Below are 14,539 nucleotides of genomic sequence, written 5' to 3' on the forward strand. Positions count from 1 at the left end.
TTTGCTTTGAACTTGTGAACTTGAGTATATTGCATATTCTTGCTAGCATACAAGGGGCTATCTCTTTGAATACTTCAGAGCATCAATGCTTGATTACGGACTGGCTCTAAACCTAACAACGTATCTCCGCAATGAGGAAAACTACGTCCCCTGGAAAGCGTTCTTAGACTGTTTTGAGTTCATACGGGGGATGTTATCAAAAGAAAGCGCATACGTTGCACTAGAGGTACCAGTCAAATGTAGTTTTTACCTGCACTTGAAGTGCAAACGGATTGCTTATATCAATGCAGTTTTTGATAAACAGTACAGTTTTTCACTCTTAATAGTACAGATTTATTAAGGGGTGTTGTACTTTCTATTACTTCTTATGGACAGATGCTATAGACTGATTAATATACATTACCCAACGCCAGAGAAAAATCCGTATATTTTGTCAGCTACTTTAGTGCCAACAAATAACAGAACAAGTTTCAATAACGCAAAAGTTTATTTAATAAGTGATATTAATTTCTCAATTTTGATGTTGTTTAACATAATTATTTCTATAATGTGTTAGCATCAACATTAATGACGAAATGTATTTGGATTAGCTCTTGTTATTGGTAATGCATATAGACCAGTAAGAGTTCCCCTTAATGATACATAAATTACGAACAAAATTTTAAACTACTACGGTAAATCAAGCACTGACCAGAACTGAATCTTTTGTCCCTGTGGCCGACCTTGACTTCGAATCACTCGCCCTTCAACAATGTTTGTTTCGAAACATCGCGTGGGGTGTAGAATTCCTCATGTGAGGAAGCCTTCAAGTTGACTTACGGAAGGTCGGTGTTTCTAAGCAAGTTCCCGCTTGTACCTTAAACAATGCCTAGCCTTCCTCGGTACATTTCGTCATATTACACACCATAGTAAGAAATAAGAATGTTAATATAACATAATGTACTGTTCAATTCATTGTGCGACTTCGTTAATATTTATGTATATATAAAGTTGTATTTTGATCTTGATGATGTACTGTGTACAAATCAAAATAAAACGTATGTTCTGTTCATATGACTTAAAACGTGTCAGTATGATTCTAAACCAAACAGAAACGAACAGAAAAATAGTTATTAAATACTTGCTTTCACTGCATTCACTTTAACGCAATTCGCATTAATAATATTATTTGCATGTGTCTTTACATGCAATAAGTCATAATAAAATATCCTATTGAGCTACTTGCTTTTTCTAGAAATATATAGGAGAGTTGGTTGCGCCAGTTTTTGCAAAGATTGGAACTGACGATCATGGCACACTACCTGAAATGTAAGTGAGGTTCAAACATTGTCTTATTGGTATATATCATGATGATCATAATTGAGCCGTGTCATGAGAAAACCAACATAATGGGTTTGCGACCAGCATGGATCCTGACCAGACTGCGCGGATGCGCAGGCTGGTCTGGATCCATGCAGGTTGCAAACCCACTATGTTGGTTTTCTCATGGTGCGCTCATATACAGTTGAAACTCGATATCTGAAACTCGCTTATCTCGAAATTCCGGCTATCTCGAAAACAATTTCAAGTCCCGTCCCGAGAAACACGTGCACAAAATATCATTTCAATTCGAATGTCGGTTATCTCGAAATAACATGCCCGATCCCTTGGAATTTGAGATATCGAGTTACAACTTAAGCTACATGCATGTACAATTTAAAGACTCTAATTCTATTTCATAAGCAAATTTAAAACGACGAGTTCATTCTTTTTTTTTTTGTAAAAGTAATTGCCATGCTTTGTTAAAATGGTCTTTGTTATTTAGATTCTAGGGATAATACACGTTTTTTTGTGTATTAACGTCTGCAGAACCCTGCGGGATTGTTTGTGACCGTGACCGAAGGTCGAGGTCACAAACATATCCCAAGGGCTTCTGCAGACGTTAATACACAAAACAAACCTGTATTGTCGCTATTCTTGCATAAAAATATATTTCACGACGATTTATGTATTGTTTTCATATGTGATGACTTGACGATTCCGGTACATTTTTTATTTACCATTCCAGTTGTTCTTGGAAACAGTAAACATGTTTTAAATATCCGTAACCAGGGCCCGGAAATAAACAACACTATCAAAATCACATCCTGAAGGTTTTTAAGCGATTTTTTTTTATCTCTCATTATTACAAACATAAAATTACCAATAACTGTTCATATCATTTCACAATTTGGTGGACTCTATCACAATTTCAAGAATAATAACTTACATTCGAGTTATCTTGAGTACGGACACGCAGTTGGAGTACGGATGAGTACGAACGTAGTGTCAAGTTTCCAAGCTGTTAATATAAATTCTTCGAGAAATTAGATAAAAACATACTGACTGATACTTACCAAAATCATAAATATGATACCTTAAAACAAAGAATTGCACAGGTAAACACGCGATTCTTTAACATTCACGGTTGTCTACAAAATCTGAATTGACGCAGAATTCTAAAAGGGGAGTAGACAAGGGAAGAAACGAGTACGAACAATGTTGGGGGCAGCGCATTTGGCGTTAGTTACTGATACAGTAAAACATTCTATGGTTTAGATTGCATCTTTAATGCTTCAAGAAGAGGTTTTTATGAAAGAAAAAAGACGCAGATACCAGATGTCAATCTGCGCAGAATTACATATTCGTCCCTGGGAAAGCATTTCAAAAATAAAAATCGGGTATTAACAGCACGTGAATTGCCTTGTTTGCACACGATTGTTCTCCCGTTAATACATGGGCGGATCCAGTGAAAAAATTAGTTTTTATGCAAGAATGACATTTAAAATACGAATTCAATAATTTGAAAAGTTAAAATTCTGCAGATGTTAATAAATAGCCATAGTGCGTATGTTTACTAACTACTGTAAAATCATTTAATTTCGTGGACATGAAATTTCGTGGTTTTGGTCAAAGCGGCAATGTCGTGGGGATATGAATTCGTGGATTTCAATTTAAGAACATAAAATAAATACGAATTTTACTTGTTCGTTGGGATTAAATTTCGTGGATTGGCTAAACCACGAAATCCACGAAAATTAGTCCCCCACGAAAATTAATGATTTCACAGTGTGCTACTCCAGAATGGAAGATACGTAGTCTGAATATGAATATATTCAGTTTTGTATCCAAACTGCGAGTTGATAGACTACACCACTGACTTTCATGACATTTTTGTTGCTCTTAGGGTCAGTTTCAGATGTAATGTAGATCATATAGATATACGCCATATTCAGTAAACACGGTACTGTTGGTTTAAATTTTATAGGAAGAATCGGTGAGCTTATTATTCATGCACGTAATTTAGATTTTGAAAGTTTTTCATAATACTTTCAAACTTCAATTAATTTAGGTACTTGCGGAGGTTGTTGCTGAAGACAGGGTGTGATACTGGTGTAAAAGCGGCGGTGCAATATGCTAAAGACCAATTCCGTGCTTGGATGATAAACGGGACTAGGTTAGTATTTAGTAAATCGTGCACTTTGTGATAACGTAATTTTTTTACTCAAATTGATTACTTACCTTGTGAAATTTTCATCAGTTTTCAGCATTGAACTATGACAACTGGCCGGGACACATGACAGTTATGAGACTAGCCTTGTAACTTCACCATAATTATATAATTGGTCCGAATCACGTGCAAGCCGCGTGAACAGAAAGGAAGGCCTGTTTTAAGGTGTAAAAGGACATCTAAGCAAGAATGCACCTGTATGTTGTATAAGACTTAAGAAGTACATGCGAATGCTACATTGGTTAATTTTTTGCCACTGTACAGTTGTGTAAGTCACATACTGCCCTTTATAAAACTAGGTTAAATCCTAGTATTTTATTACTTTTTATTAATATTTTTGGAAAAATGCATGTCATGTTAAATACATTTTTTCATCTTGCATTATATGTGGCAACAGCTGGACTCTAACAGATGCATAATTGTATTTCAGACTTCCAACCGATTTCTCTCAAGTTATTTATGCTGTTGGAGTGCGAGAGGGTAGCGTTGATGAATGGGATTATGTATGGATTAAATCTCAAGAGACCAACTCCCCATCGGAACGAGAGATGCTGCTGGAGGCGTTGGCACACACACAAAAACCATGGCTGCTTTGGAGGTAGACAAGCAAAGTTTTCAATATGATTGTATATTCATTGCATATACATCATCATTATACGTTTCAAACTTTGACTTTAAAATCCATTTCTTCTAGTCGTCGTCTAGTCTTGGCTGTGAATCTTACTAATACGTTTCAGTAGTGTAAGAACATTTTAAGTAAAACGCATTGCACAGATTCAGCAGTATAGATCTTTTTTATGATATAGGTCTTTTTCTGATAAGCAATTACGCTTTTTGCGCTTTTATGTCTAAGTCTCAGACATTTAGCAGAACACTATTAACGAAGCTTCCACATAAAAATATCTGTAATGTTAAGCGATTTTGTATCGACTTTCGTATGGCATATTTGTTTCAATTTACAGGTATGCTAACTGGATATTTGACGTGAACAAAATTAAGATGCAAGATGTCCGTCTAGTCATGAGCTATTTCTCTAACACACCTTTAGGAAGGATGATTGCTTTACATTTTCTAATGACTAGATGGGACGATCTTAATGAAAAGTAAGTTTGATGTAAAATAAGGTAAGTTTGTTCGCCGATGTTATTAATAAATCTTACGGATGAATTATGTATCTGTCTTTTTCTTAAACAAAAATAAATGATCAATTGGAAATAATTGTGTAGTTATCATGTGACGGGTTTTGTGCGATATAATTTGATTTTGATTGTTTGCATGATCAGAATTATAAGAAGATTCTTAGGCAACCAAGCAAAAGAACAGGACACTCGGTTTTGACTACGTTTGTTCATGAAAGCTAACGAAAGTTACAACACCAGCCGCTCTCCCTTTCATCGGCTTATGCGAATCTCTGTTATTCACAAACTTTGAAAGAGCCCCATGATCCCAAAGAACAAGAAATTATAAAGGTGGATGCTTTTGTGGACGCCACGCGGCTTTTAAAGTCTGTTCTTGTAAATTTGGAATAGGTAATACAAACTGCTATGAAAGCATAGAACGAAAGCAGTTAAAACATACTCGTACTACATACACAAACAAGGTCGCAGTCTTAATGCGATATCACGCTGGTGTGCTTTGAACTTGTGTTTATTTTTTGAAAGCATACAGCGAAAACCAGTTAAAACATATAACATACACAAACAAGTTCTCAGTCATAATGCGATATCACATTGGTGTGCTTTGAACTTGTGTGTATTTCTTAGGGTACTTGCGAACTAAGGGGTTAACCGTATGAACAAAACAACCTCAATATGAATCTGGAAAACTGACATGTAAGAAGTTAATCTGATCATATATATGTGACAAGTATAACAGTTCATATAAAACAGTTACAGAACTTGAACCTTTGTACAATACTACAAAACCAAAACACTTATATATGACGCAAGTGTTTCAATTTTCAGGTTTGGTGATGATACGTTTATCATAAGAGAGATGATTGGGGAGGTTACTGCATATGTAAACACAGAATTTGTACTAAATCAGGTAGTTCATGTACTCTATTTCAATTAGATAAATGTATATAATTAGCAACAATTAAATCGAAAAGAAGATCCTTATTGGAACAAAATAATTGCAGACTTTGATTAAAGCTGATCATGAGAGGTGAAGGCATTTACAGATTTTAAGGACATGTTTCTTGAAGGAAATCAACGATTTTGAATCGCGGACAATAAATACTGGTACAACATTGATATAAGATTTCATATCCAGCTGTGGATGCCCTGCTAGTTTTGATTCTATTTTTGTTATGGAATTTTCAGTACATGTTACAGAACTAAATGAAAATCACTTAGTAGCCATACCATACGCCTTTTGAATTTTGAAACCGATCTTACATATATAAGAGGCTTTAATAAAAATGATTTTTTGCGTGTATTTAAGTAATATGTATATACTCTGATACCTAAAAAAATGCTATTTCAGTTGGAGCATCTGTTTACAGAAAAGCCACCGAAAGGAGCAAAGAAAGGAGCGGATAGCGCCATTGCCCTTATAAGGTAGAAACACTTCTTAAAAAACTCATTTTTGGACATAGTTTAATTATATTCCGCTAAGCATGCAGCTTAAATGTAAACGTATAAAGGGGAAATATTCAGTTCTACTTGTGTCTCTGTTAGTGGTATGATTAACTCCCCTAGTTGCAGTATTGTTAAATTATCTTCAGATTTTGAATCATTATCTATACTTTTCTTTTTACATGAACTGTTATATTGTAATAAGTCTTTGATAGTTTGTAGAAGAAACAAGGAAAATAGTAATAAAATATATGTTAACATACGGCTTTCGGAGTTCCTAAATGGCACTATTATATGATTTCTTGATGTTCCAGGGCAAATATTGGATGGATGGACAAAAACTATGCTTCGATTGCTTCTTGGCTTGATCAGCATGTGGAGAGCAGTTTTTAAATATCTAACAGACATAGAAATGTGTATTTTGACAGTTTTCCTTTCCGTGAAGTTATAGACCGTATATTAAAGCGATCAAAATTTCAGAAAAACAGCAGTACGAAATCGTCAATATCCTTCTCCTAAACAATAATGAAGCCAAAAATGTTCCTGCCTCCAGCAGATTTCTTTAACTAAAAATATATTCTAGAAATTTCAGTAATAATTAATTCTAATATTTTCTACATTTTTTTCTCAACAAGTTGTTAAATGTATATACTAAACGTGTCTACGGTATTTTTTTTTCGCTTACAGTGTGAGAGGTGAATACATACTTTGATAGTTTCGCTTACAGTTTTAAACGTGTCTATAATATTCATTTGTTTCGCTTACAGTGTGAGAGGTAAATACATACTTTGAGAGTCTCGCTTACAGTTTTAAACGTGTCTATAATATTTCATTTTTTTTTTCGCTTACAGTGTGAGCCGTGTGTACATACTTTGATAGAATGGCTTACAATTTTAAACGTGTCTACAGTATCTTTTTTTCTCTCACAGTGTGAGACGTATATAATACTTTGATAGTTACGCTTCTAGTTTTAGACGTGTCAACATTTTTTTTCGCTCACAGTGTGAAACGTGTATACATTCTTCGATAGTTTCGCTTACAGTTTAAACGTGTCTACAATATTCATTTTTTCTTTTACAGTGTGAGACGTGTACACATACTTTGATAGTTTCGCTTACAATTTTAAACGTGTCTACATATTTCATATTTTCACTTACAGTGTGAGACGTGTATATATACTTTGATAGTTTCGCTTACGGTATTAGACATTACCAACTTTTAGTAACATCGATCTATCGGAAAATCGATAAATTTGCCTATATAAACAAAGAAGGAAAAAAATACTTAAACTTAAATCCTTTTTGACTTTAAATAGACCCACCTCAGTTCATATAGACTCTGTAGGAAACGGGTAAAAAAAACTGACTTTTTCAAATATAACAGATAAAATGAGATATTTTTCGCAAATAATCAAAAAATCGATACCTTTAAAAATGTGGAAAAAATATTCTATTTTCGTTATGTGTTATTTGTTTTAAATTTTATAATGGTTTGTTTGGTCCTTTTTGTATTTTAGTGTGTACAGTGAACATTTCTTAAAAGATTCCGGCTTTTTCCGCCGTTATCCGTAAGTACTCGGAAGCTGTTACGGAAAATATTGTCGTCTGCTAGTCTGACAGTCAGTACAAATTGTTATAGCTCAAAGCCTATGAATTGTAGGCAACTTCACATTGACAAAAAAAGAAAAAAAAAAAAAAAAAAAAGAAAAAAAAAACAATTGAGATTGTAATTAGACAAATTAAAATAAATTAACTGTTTAACTCAGAAACGCCGAAACCTAGATCCGTTGTCGTTTAAAATAATGCTATGGAGGATTTAGTGTTCAATTCGCATTAAATATACAAATGCTTTTAATTTTCATCGCAAAAAAAACTTAAAGCAACCAATTCTCATGTGTTTCCGTAAAATATAGTCTTTCAGTAATTGAGTTTCAAAGCATTCTTAAAGGCCTAGATTCACTACTATATAAGTGTCCCCCCCCCCAATCCAATATACAACTCCCATCTTATCTGCTGCTTATCAGCGATTATGTAATAGTAACTGATAAGAGGGCAATTAGCACAGCATGGACCCCAAATAGACCATGAAGATGTTTGCAGTGGAGTTGAAAGAAATTAATTTTTCTTCGGTGAATGTGGAATGATAATAATAATAATTATTATTTTGATATTATACAGATGATAATAACCAGTACTTTAATTTTATAATAATAATCATAATCATTATTATTATTATAGTTATTATTATAGTTATTATTATTATTATTATAGTTATTATTAGTATCATTATTATTATTATTATCATTATATTACATATAATAATGATAAAAGATACAGTAATGATATTGAAAATAATAATGATAATACAACACAAGTATGGTGAAAACTTCATGAGTTCTTTGTGCTGACAAACAATATTTTTCGAACTGGAAATTGATTTTCTTGTATTTATGTAATCCATTATTGTGTTCCATCTATACTCAATCTTCATTTTCAGTATGTTGCCATAAGGGACTTTTTTTCATGCTTTGCTTTGTAACTTTGAAATGCACATTCTGTTTTCAATTTTAGACAAATGTTATTTACAGTGTTCTGCAAGTTTTAGATGAGTAAAAGTCACATTTTTCTGAAATATCACAATTCTCCAGACAGAATTTGAAAAAATAGAAACTTGCATATTTCTTTAAGTAAGTTTCTCATTATTTCATTTTTGTGAAAATAAGTTTCTGATTATTTTATTATTGTGTTTGATCAACAAATATTTTCCTTTACATAGAAATGCCAAAAAAAAACCACACAAAAAAACTAGTATAACTTTAAAAGTTATCTATTATGCATTAATTTAAAATAAGTTACATTGTTTCTCCTTCTCACTAATAGATACACTGGTAAGGTAGACTGACTCTCCAATAAACAATGACCCTTGTTTATTGGAACCATACTGTGATGGTCATTAGCCCCCAACTGTGCTGGTGAAGACAGAAATCCCTTGGCCCACTGCCAAAATCTAGGCCTTTAAGAAATATACCTATATTATTTTTTGCCGAACGATCTGGAGACAGTTTTATTGCCGCGGCGGTCCGGGTCCGATCTCCGACGCGGTCATCTTTTTTTTTCTTCATGGTATTTTTTAATGATTTTGAAACAAAAAAAAACACATCATTTTCTATTATTCATAACATGACCAAACTTTAATTTGAAAGATAGCCTTGATGAACTGATAATTCTGCTACTTTGTATATATTATTCCGTATGGAAGTGTCTAGCCGTCCGGTAACCGGACGGCTAGCAAATCCTCAGGGGATTTTCTAGTCGTCCGGTAATTGATTTCCTAATGAATAAGACATGATTTTATATAGTTTTAATGTTACTTACTTAAGATATCGATACTTATCTGCAAACATATTATAAACATTTACAATAAATCACTGCATTATTCAGCCGATAAAATGGAAGTTTGCCGAACTCAATTATGGCGAGATCGACGTGACGTCACTTATTAAAATCTGTTCATCTGGAGGCTTTTATCGGAACGGAATTTTTAAATTTTAACATCTTTTTTCACTGGGTTTTCAAAATTAAAACAGTTTTTGAGTACTTTCAAATTTTCATATTTTAGTATTCAAATATTTTTTAATGAATAACTGTTTTAAATGACATATCCTATTTCGAAAGCGGCAGCGTGATGTTCAAAACTTTAAGAAAAACAGTAGTTAAGCGTTCATAATTAATCCATTTTATTTTGAAATAATTATAGTCAAAATTAATTAATGAATTGCTTTTTTAAGCTTTCCATTCTTCAATATATATATATAAATTTGTGTTTTAATAATTAAAGTTTAGGCCGTTAGAAAAAACATAACTTTTTACAAAATAGCATACTATACGGACGTTCGGCAATCAATGTTTTATCATTTCTAAAAATTGAATATCAACGGATTTGTAAACAAACACGATCTCTTGCGTTTAATCGACTGAAAAATCAGATAAGTATTGATATTTTAAGTAAATAACATTTAAAACTATATAAAATCATTACTTATTCATTAAGAAATCATTTACCGGACGACTAGAAAATCCCCTGTGGATTTGCTAGCCGTCCGGTAACCGGACGACTAGAACACAGGCTAGTCGTCCGGTTACCGGACGGCTAGACACTCCCAATCTGTATTCTTAAATTAATGCATGTTTTTGGTACATTCTTTAATCATTCGTTTAAAAAATTGCTATATCTATTATTTGTTTTAGTCTCAAGATTGCACACGATCACATTAAGCATAAAATGATTTAATTGTAATAAATATCTTAAAATTACCCTTTGACTTTTATTGTGTATTACAATATTGCCTAGGGGTAAACAATATCCGGTCAGTGTTGTTTCAAGACGGGTCATAAAAGATATGTTACCCCACTTACTGTAAGTGATAGGGTTTTTTTCATGGTTTTATGTTGTTGTTTTTTGGCGTTGTAATATATGTCTTTCACTTTCTTCTGTCTTTATACAGTCTTTTCCCTTTCTTTCAGGAATTTTGTTTTTACGATTTTTACCCTTATTTCATGAATCGTATGACAGTAGGAAGAATCAGTACAAATTTAGAATTCACAGTTGTTCCGTAAGTATTTACTGAGTAAAGATCCTGGCCCAAATTTCACGAAAAATCTTAAGTTATTACTTAGTTAAGTCTACTATTTTAAAATTGAGATATTGATGAAGTTATTGTTATTTAAATATTTAAGAAACAAAAGCTCATATTCTAATGTTCATAATATGTGAAAGAAAGCGCGTATAGAGGAAGTATATATGCTTTCTAAATATTTCTTGAATATTTATTTTATTTACAGACAGTTTCTTGTGCGTAAATATTTCTTTTCTGTACATAGATAGACGTTAGCATGATGTTTCATGTATTAAAATGAAAGTACATCTATGTGTTCGATGTATAAAATGTAACGATTTCTAAATATTTTAGATAACATAATCATATTCTTAAATAATACTTTTATTTGACAATTAATAAAGTATTATATAAATTTTCGACTTTCCGATTTTCACTTTAATAATTATCAAAACTCCATTCAATTCAAGTATATCGTTTAGCAAACCGCCCGCCTGTAAATGCATCAGATAATGACCAAAGCTGTTAATTATCGATTTTTCCCCCGTGTTACTACAACAACAACAATTAGTACGGAAATCAACGAATCCGTCCGGTAACGATGATACTGGATTATTGGTTTTATATTGTTTTATTGATTTTTATGATAGGCAGATCTGCCACGCTTTATCGGTTTCGAGATGTTACTAAACGTTGGTAATGCGTGTACACAATATATTTTTTTGCTTACAGAGTAAGACGTATGTACATACTTTGATAGTTTCGCTTATAGTGTCTTTATTGTTACTATGGTCGTATTAAATTCATCATATACTGGCTGAAGCAAGATGTCGATGGGAAAATAAGCAAGTGAAAACAAAATTACGATTATAAACAAGCAGAATATACCGAAGCAAATGGATATGAATTACTTCGGCACATAACACAGAGACTCTACGGGTTGTTGTAATTATTTTATTCCGGGAAGCTATTTACATATACCAAATCATTTCAGTTATTAGTGATCTTTTATTTATTATGATATCTCAAAATCAGTTTATGATATCAAGATATAGTTACATTTAACTATATTATGAAATATAGTTTGTGATACAGAAATACACATTTTTCAAGCTGTATTACTTAGATAATTAAATGATATGATGGATGAATTATGATTATCACAAAATAAATTAAAAATATAACGAAAAAGTGAATACGATTTAGAATAAAAGGCACCAGATTATTAGGAACAAGTAGTACCCCATATCTACGGGCTCAATTATTTTCCTTCTTGTGCGTTAAAGTTATGAATATTTGTTGGTCTTTTGTTTTATTTTGTTAAGTCTTGCAATTTTATACGCTGTTGGAATAAAACGTTTATTTTACCTTTAACGTGTACAATTATTATCTCCCTGTTACCAAACCCAACTCGTAAATATGTTACAGATTACATATTCATCTTGCACAACAGGTCAGTAATCATAGCTCCCCAATTCATGGGAATCATGTTTGCCTTCCTGTCTGTCTGCATTCAGTTTGAGCGTTTCTCTGATATAGTGCGTTTTAATCGACCTGGCGGGGCGGTGCTTCGCGACGGTCCACTGCATTATTATGCAGGATGTATAGTATATTCGGCAACCTGATTTCTTATTCAGTGGTCATCTACCTTACATTGTAACCAATGTAGCGTTGAATTTTAGTCAACGGTTAGCTCTACCTATTTGCTCGTTTTTTGAGATTACCATTATTTGCATATGTCAGAGATTAACTCCGCCCCGCCAGGTCAGGTAAAATGCACTATAAAACCCCGTGATCGAATTCGAATGATGCTTCCAAAGAGTGGTTGGTAAAAAGTCTAATTCTGGGGCTTTTTTTAACTGAAATTGTCCTGACTAATTCTCCTGTACTATCATTGGTTGGATTTGAATAGGAACGATCAGTAGTAAGCCTATTCAGTAACACATACATTACGAATTTTGCTGTTGGATGATTTTCACTTAAGTTATGACCCCTTGATTTTATACATGAAATCTGCATAGTCCTATTCATACTTATCTGCGTATGTCAACATTAACTTCCAAGTTCGTTCCATTCCCTAAGAAAATCTACCTGTACGCAGAGACATGAGTTATTTCTTTCCTTTCTTTTCAAAAAGAACACATCTATTTTAGTTAGTTTTGCATTAATCTTGAGAAATTATTGCATGTACATACGGCAATTGTAATAACTTGATGACATGTAAAACAAGAGCGCCGCCAAGCGGGGCAATATACGCCCGAAGGGTTACATCAGAGGATGGGAGCAAAATTTAAAGAACTTGACTGTTGAAGCCCAAAGGCCAGGAACAACAAAAAAGAAGAAATTCAAAAAAAAAAAATTCTAAGTCCACAAAAAAATTCTTACCAGGTAAAGTTATGTCAAAATACATCTAAAAATTAGATGTACCATCCATGTTGTACCACAGAAAAGTGGTCACGGTTATTTCCTACGGCCAATAATAAAAAGTTTCAAATAAGCTATTTATAGTAACAAAAAACGGGAAGTAATTCAAAAACAAAAATTATTGTAAGAGAACAAAGAAGGATCTGCAAAATAAAAACAAGAGCACTGCAATGCAGAGCAATATACACAAAGCAAAGTCATATATGACCTTTGACCCATAAGTGTGACCTTGACCTTGAAGCCAGTCATCCAAAACACGCGCTCTGCACGTAGCCTTAGTGTGGTGAACATTTGTGCCAAGTTTCTTTGAAATCATTCAAGCAGTTCAAGAGTTACAGAGCGGACACGAAACACACTCATATGACCTTTCACTCTTAAGCGTGATCTTGACCTTGAAGCTAGTCATCCGAAACAAACGCTCTGCAAGTCGTCTCAGTGTGGTGAACATTTGTGCCAAGTTTCTTTGAAATCCTTCAAGCAGTTCAAGAGATACAGAGCGGACACAAAACACACTCATATGGCCTTTGACCCCTAAATGTGACTTTGACCTTGAAATGACACATCTAAAACATGCACCCTGCACGTCGTCTTGGTGTAGTAAACATTTGTGTAAAGTTTCTTTGAAATCCTTCAAGGGGTTGAAGAGTTACAGAGCGGACACGAAATTGCTAACGGACGGACGGACGGACGTTCCTATATATGGATACTTATGTGGCTACTCTTTTGTTCTCTCTATTGTTCTTTTAGCCACGTAAGAGAAAAATGGCCACATAAAAGCCTTACGGAATGAATGACATCAAAGAAAAAGTACCAATACCTATTGTTCCTATAGCCACCTAAGTATGCAAATGTAAGCTCGGACAGACAGACAGACGGACACCGGGACCATAACATAATACGTCCCTTCGGGTGTATAAAAATACACGTGGATTTTGAAACACATTCGAAAATCAGCTATTAAATATATACATGCTAAAATTGCACGTACAAACTGTTAAAAAAAAACCTGCACATTGACTTTCAAATCTAAATGTTTCACGTGGTGCTGGAGAAACTGGTGTACATTTTCAAAAACTCTTTGAAATATATTTATTATATTGAAATATTTCATTCACATGTGTGTTTAATCGGTTAATTATGCGTAAAACGTAGTTCGTGATTTCCTACATGTCCCGAAGAAGCAAGGAAATGTAAATAATAGTTATCCTAGGCAGATGCATTTCAAACTGCCTGCTAATTAACCTGCGTTTTCGTAATGAAAACTGATAAACAAAGGTGCAAATTTTTTTAAATCCTACCAACATACATCGTTTGAAAATATGCACATGCTTACTTCCTTGTAAGGGTGTGATATGTTAATGAATGTTCATTTTTTGGTAGTGTATGATATCT

General features: G+C 33.3%; 1 protein-coding gene across 1 annotated transcript in view; it reads left to right on the forward strand.

The window, feature by feature from the left end:
- The window catches only part of LOC123542915 (glutamyl aminopeptidase-like), a 37,037-nt gene extending 29,678 nt beyond the window's left edge, over positions 1-7,359 (forward strand). Inside the window, exons 14-21 of the mRNA XM_045328963.2 lie at positions 79-226; positions 1,235-1,308; positions 3,371-3,475; positions 3,960-4,127; positions 4,492-4,632; positions 5,494-5,575; positions 6,017-6,090; positions 6,423-7,359. Of these exons, the coding sequence (XP_045184898.2) occupies positions 79-226; positions 1,235-1,308; positions 3,371-3,475; positions 3,960-4,127; positions 4,492-4,632; positions 5,494-5,575; positions 6,017-6,090; positions 6,423-6,501 (871 nt within the window). The 3' untranslated portion in view covers positions 6,502-7,359. The remainder of the gene's footprint in view (positions 1-78; positions 227-1,234; positions 1,309-3,370; positions 3,476-3,959; positions 4,128-4,491; positions 4,633-5,493; positions 5,576-6,016; positions 6,091-6,422) is intronic.
- The last annotated feature ends 7,180 nt before the right edge of the window (positions 7,360-14,539 follow it).

The sequence above is a fragment of the Mercenaria mercenaria genome, chromosome 19 (genome assembly GCF_021730395.1).
Source record: "Mercenaria mercenaria strain notata chromosome 19, MADL_Memer_1, whole genome shotgun sequence".
Lineage (NCBI taxonomy): Eukaryota > Metazoa > Mollusca > Bivalvia > Venerida > Veneridae > Mercenaria > Mercenaria mercenaria.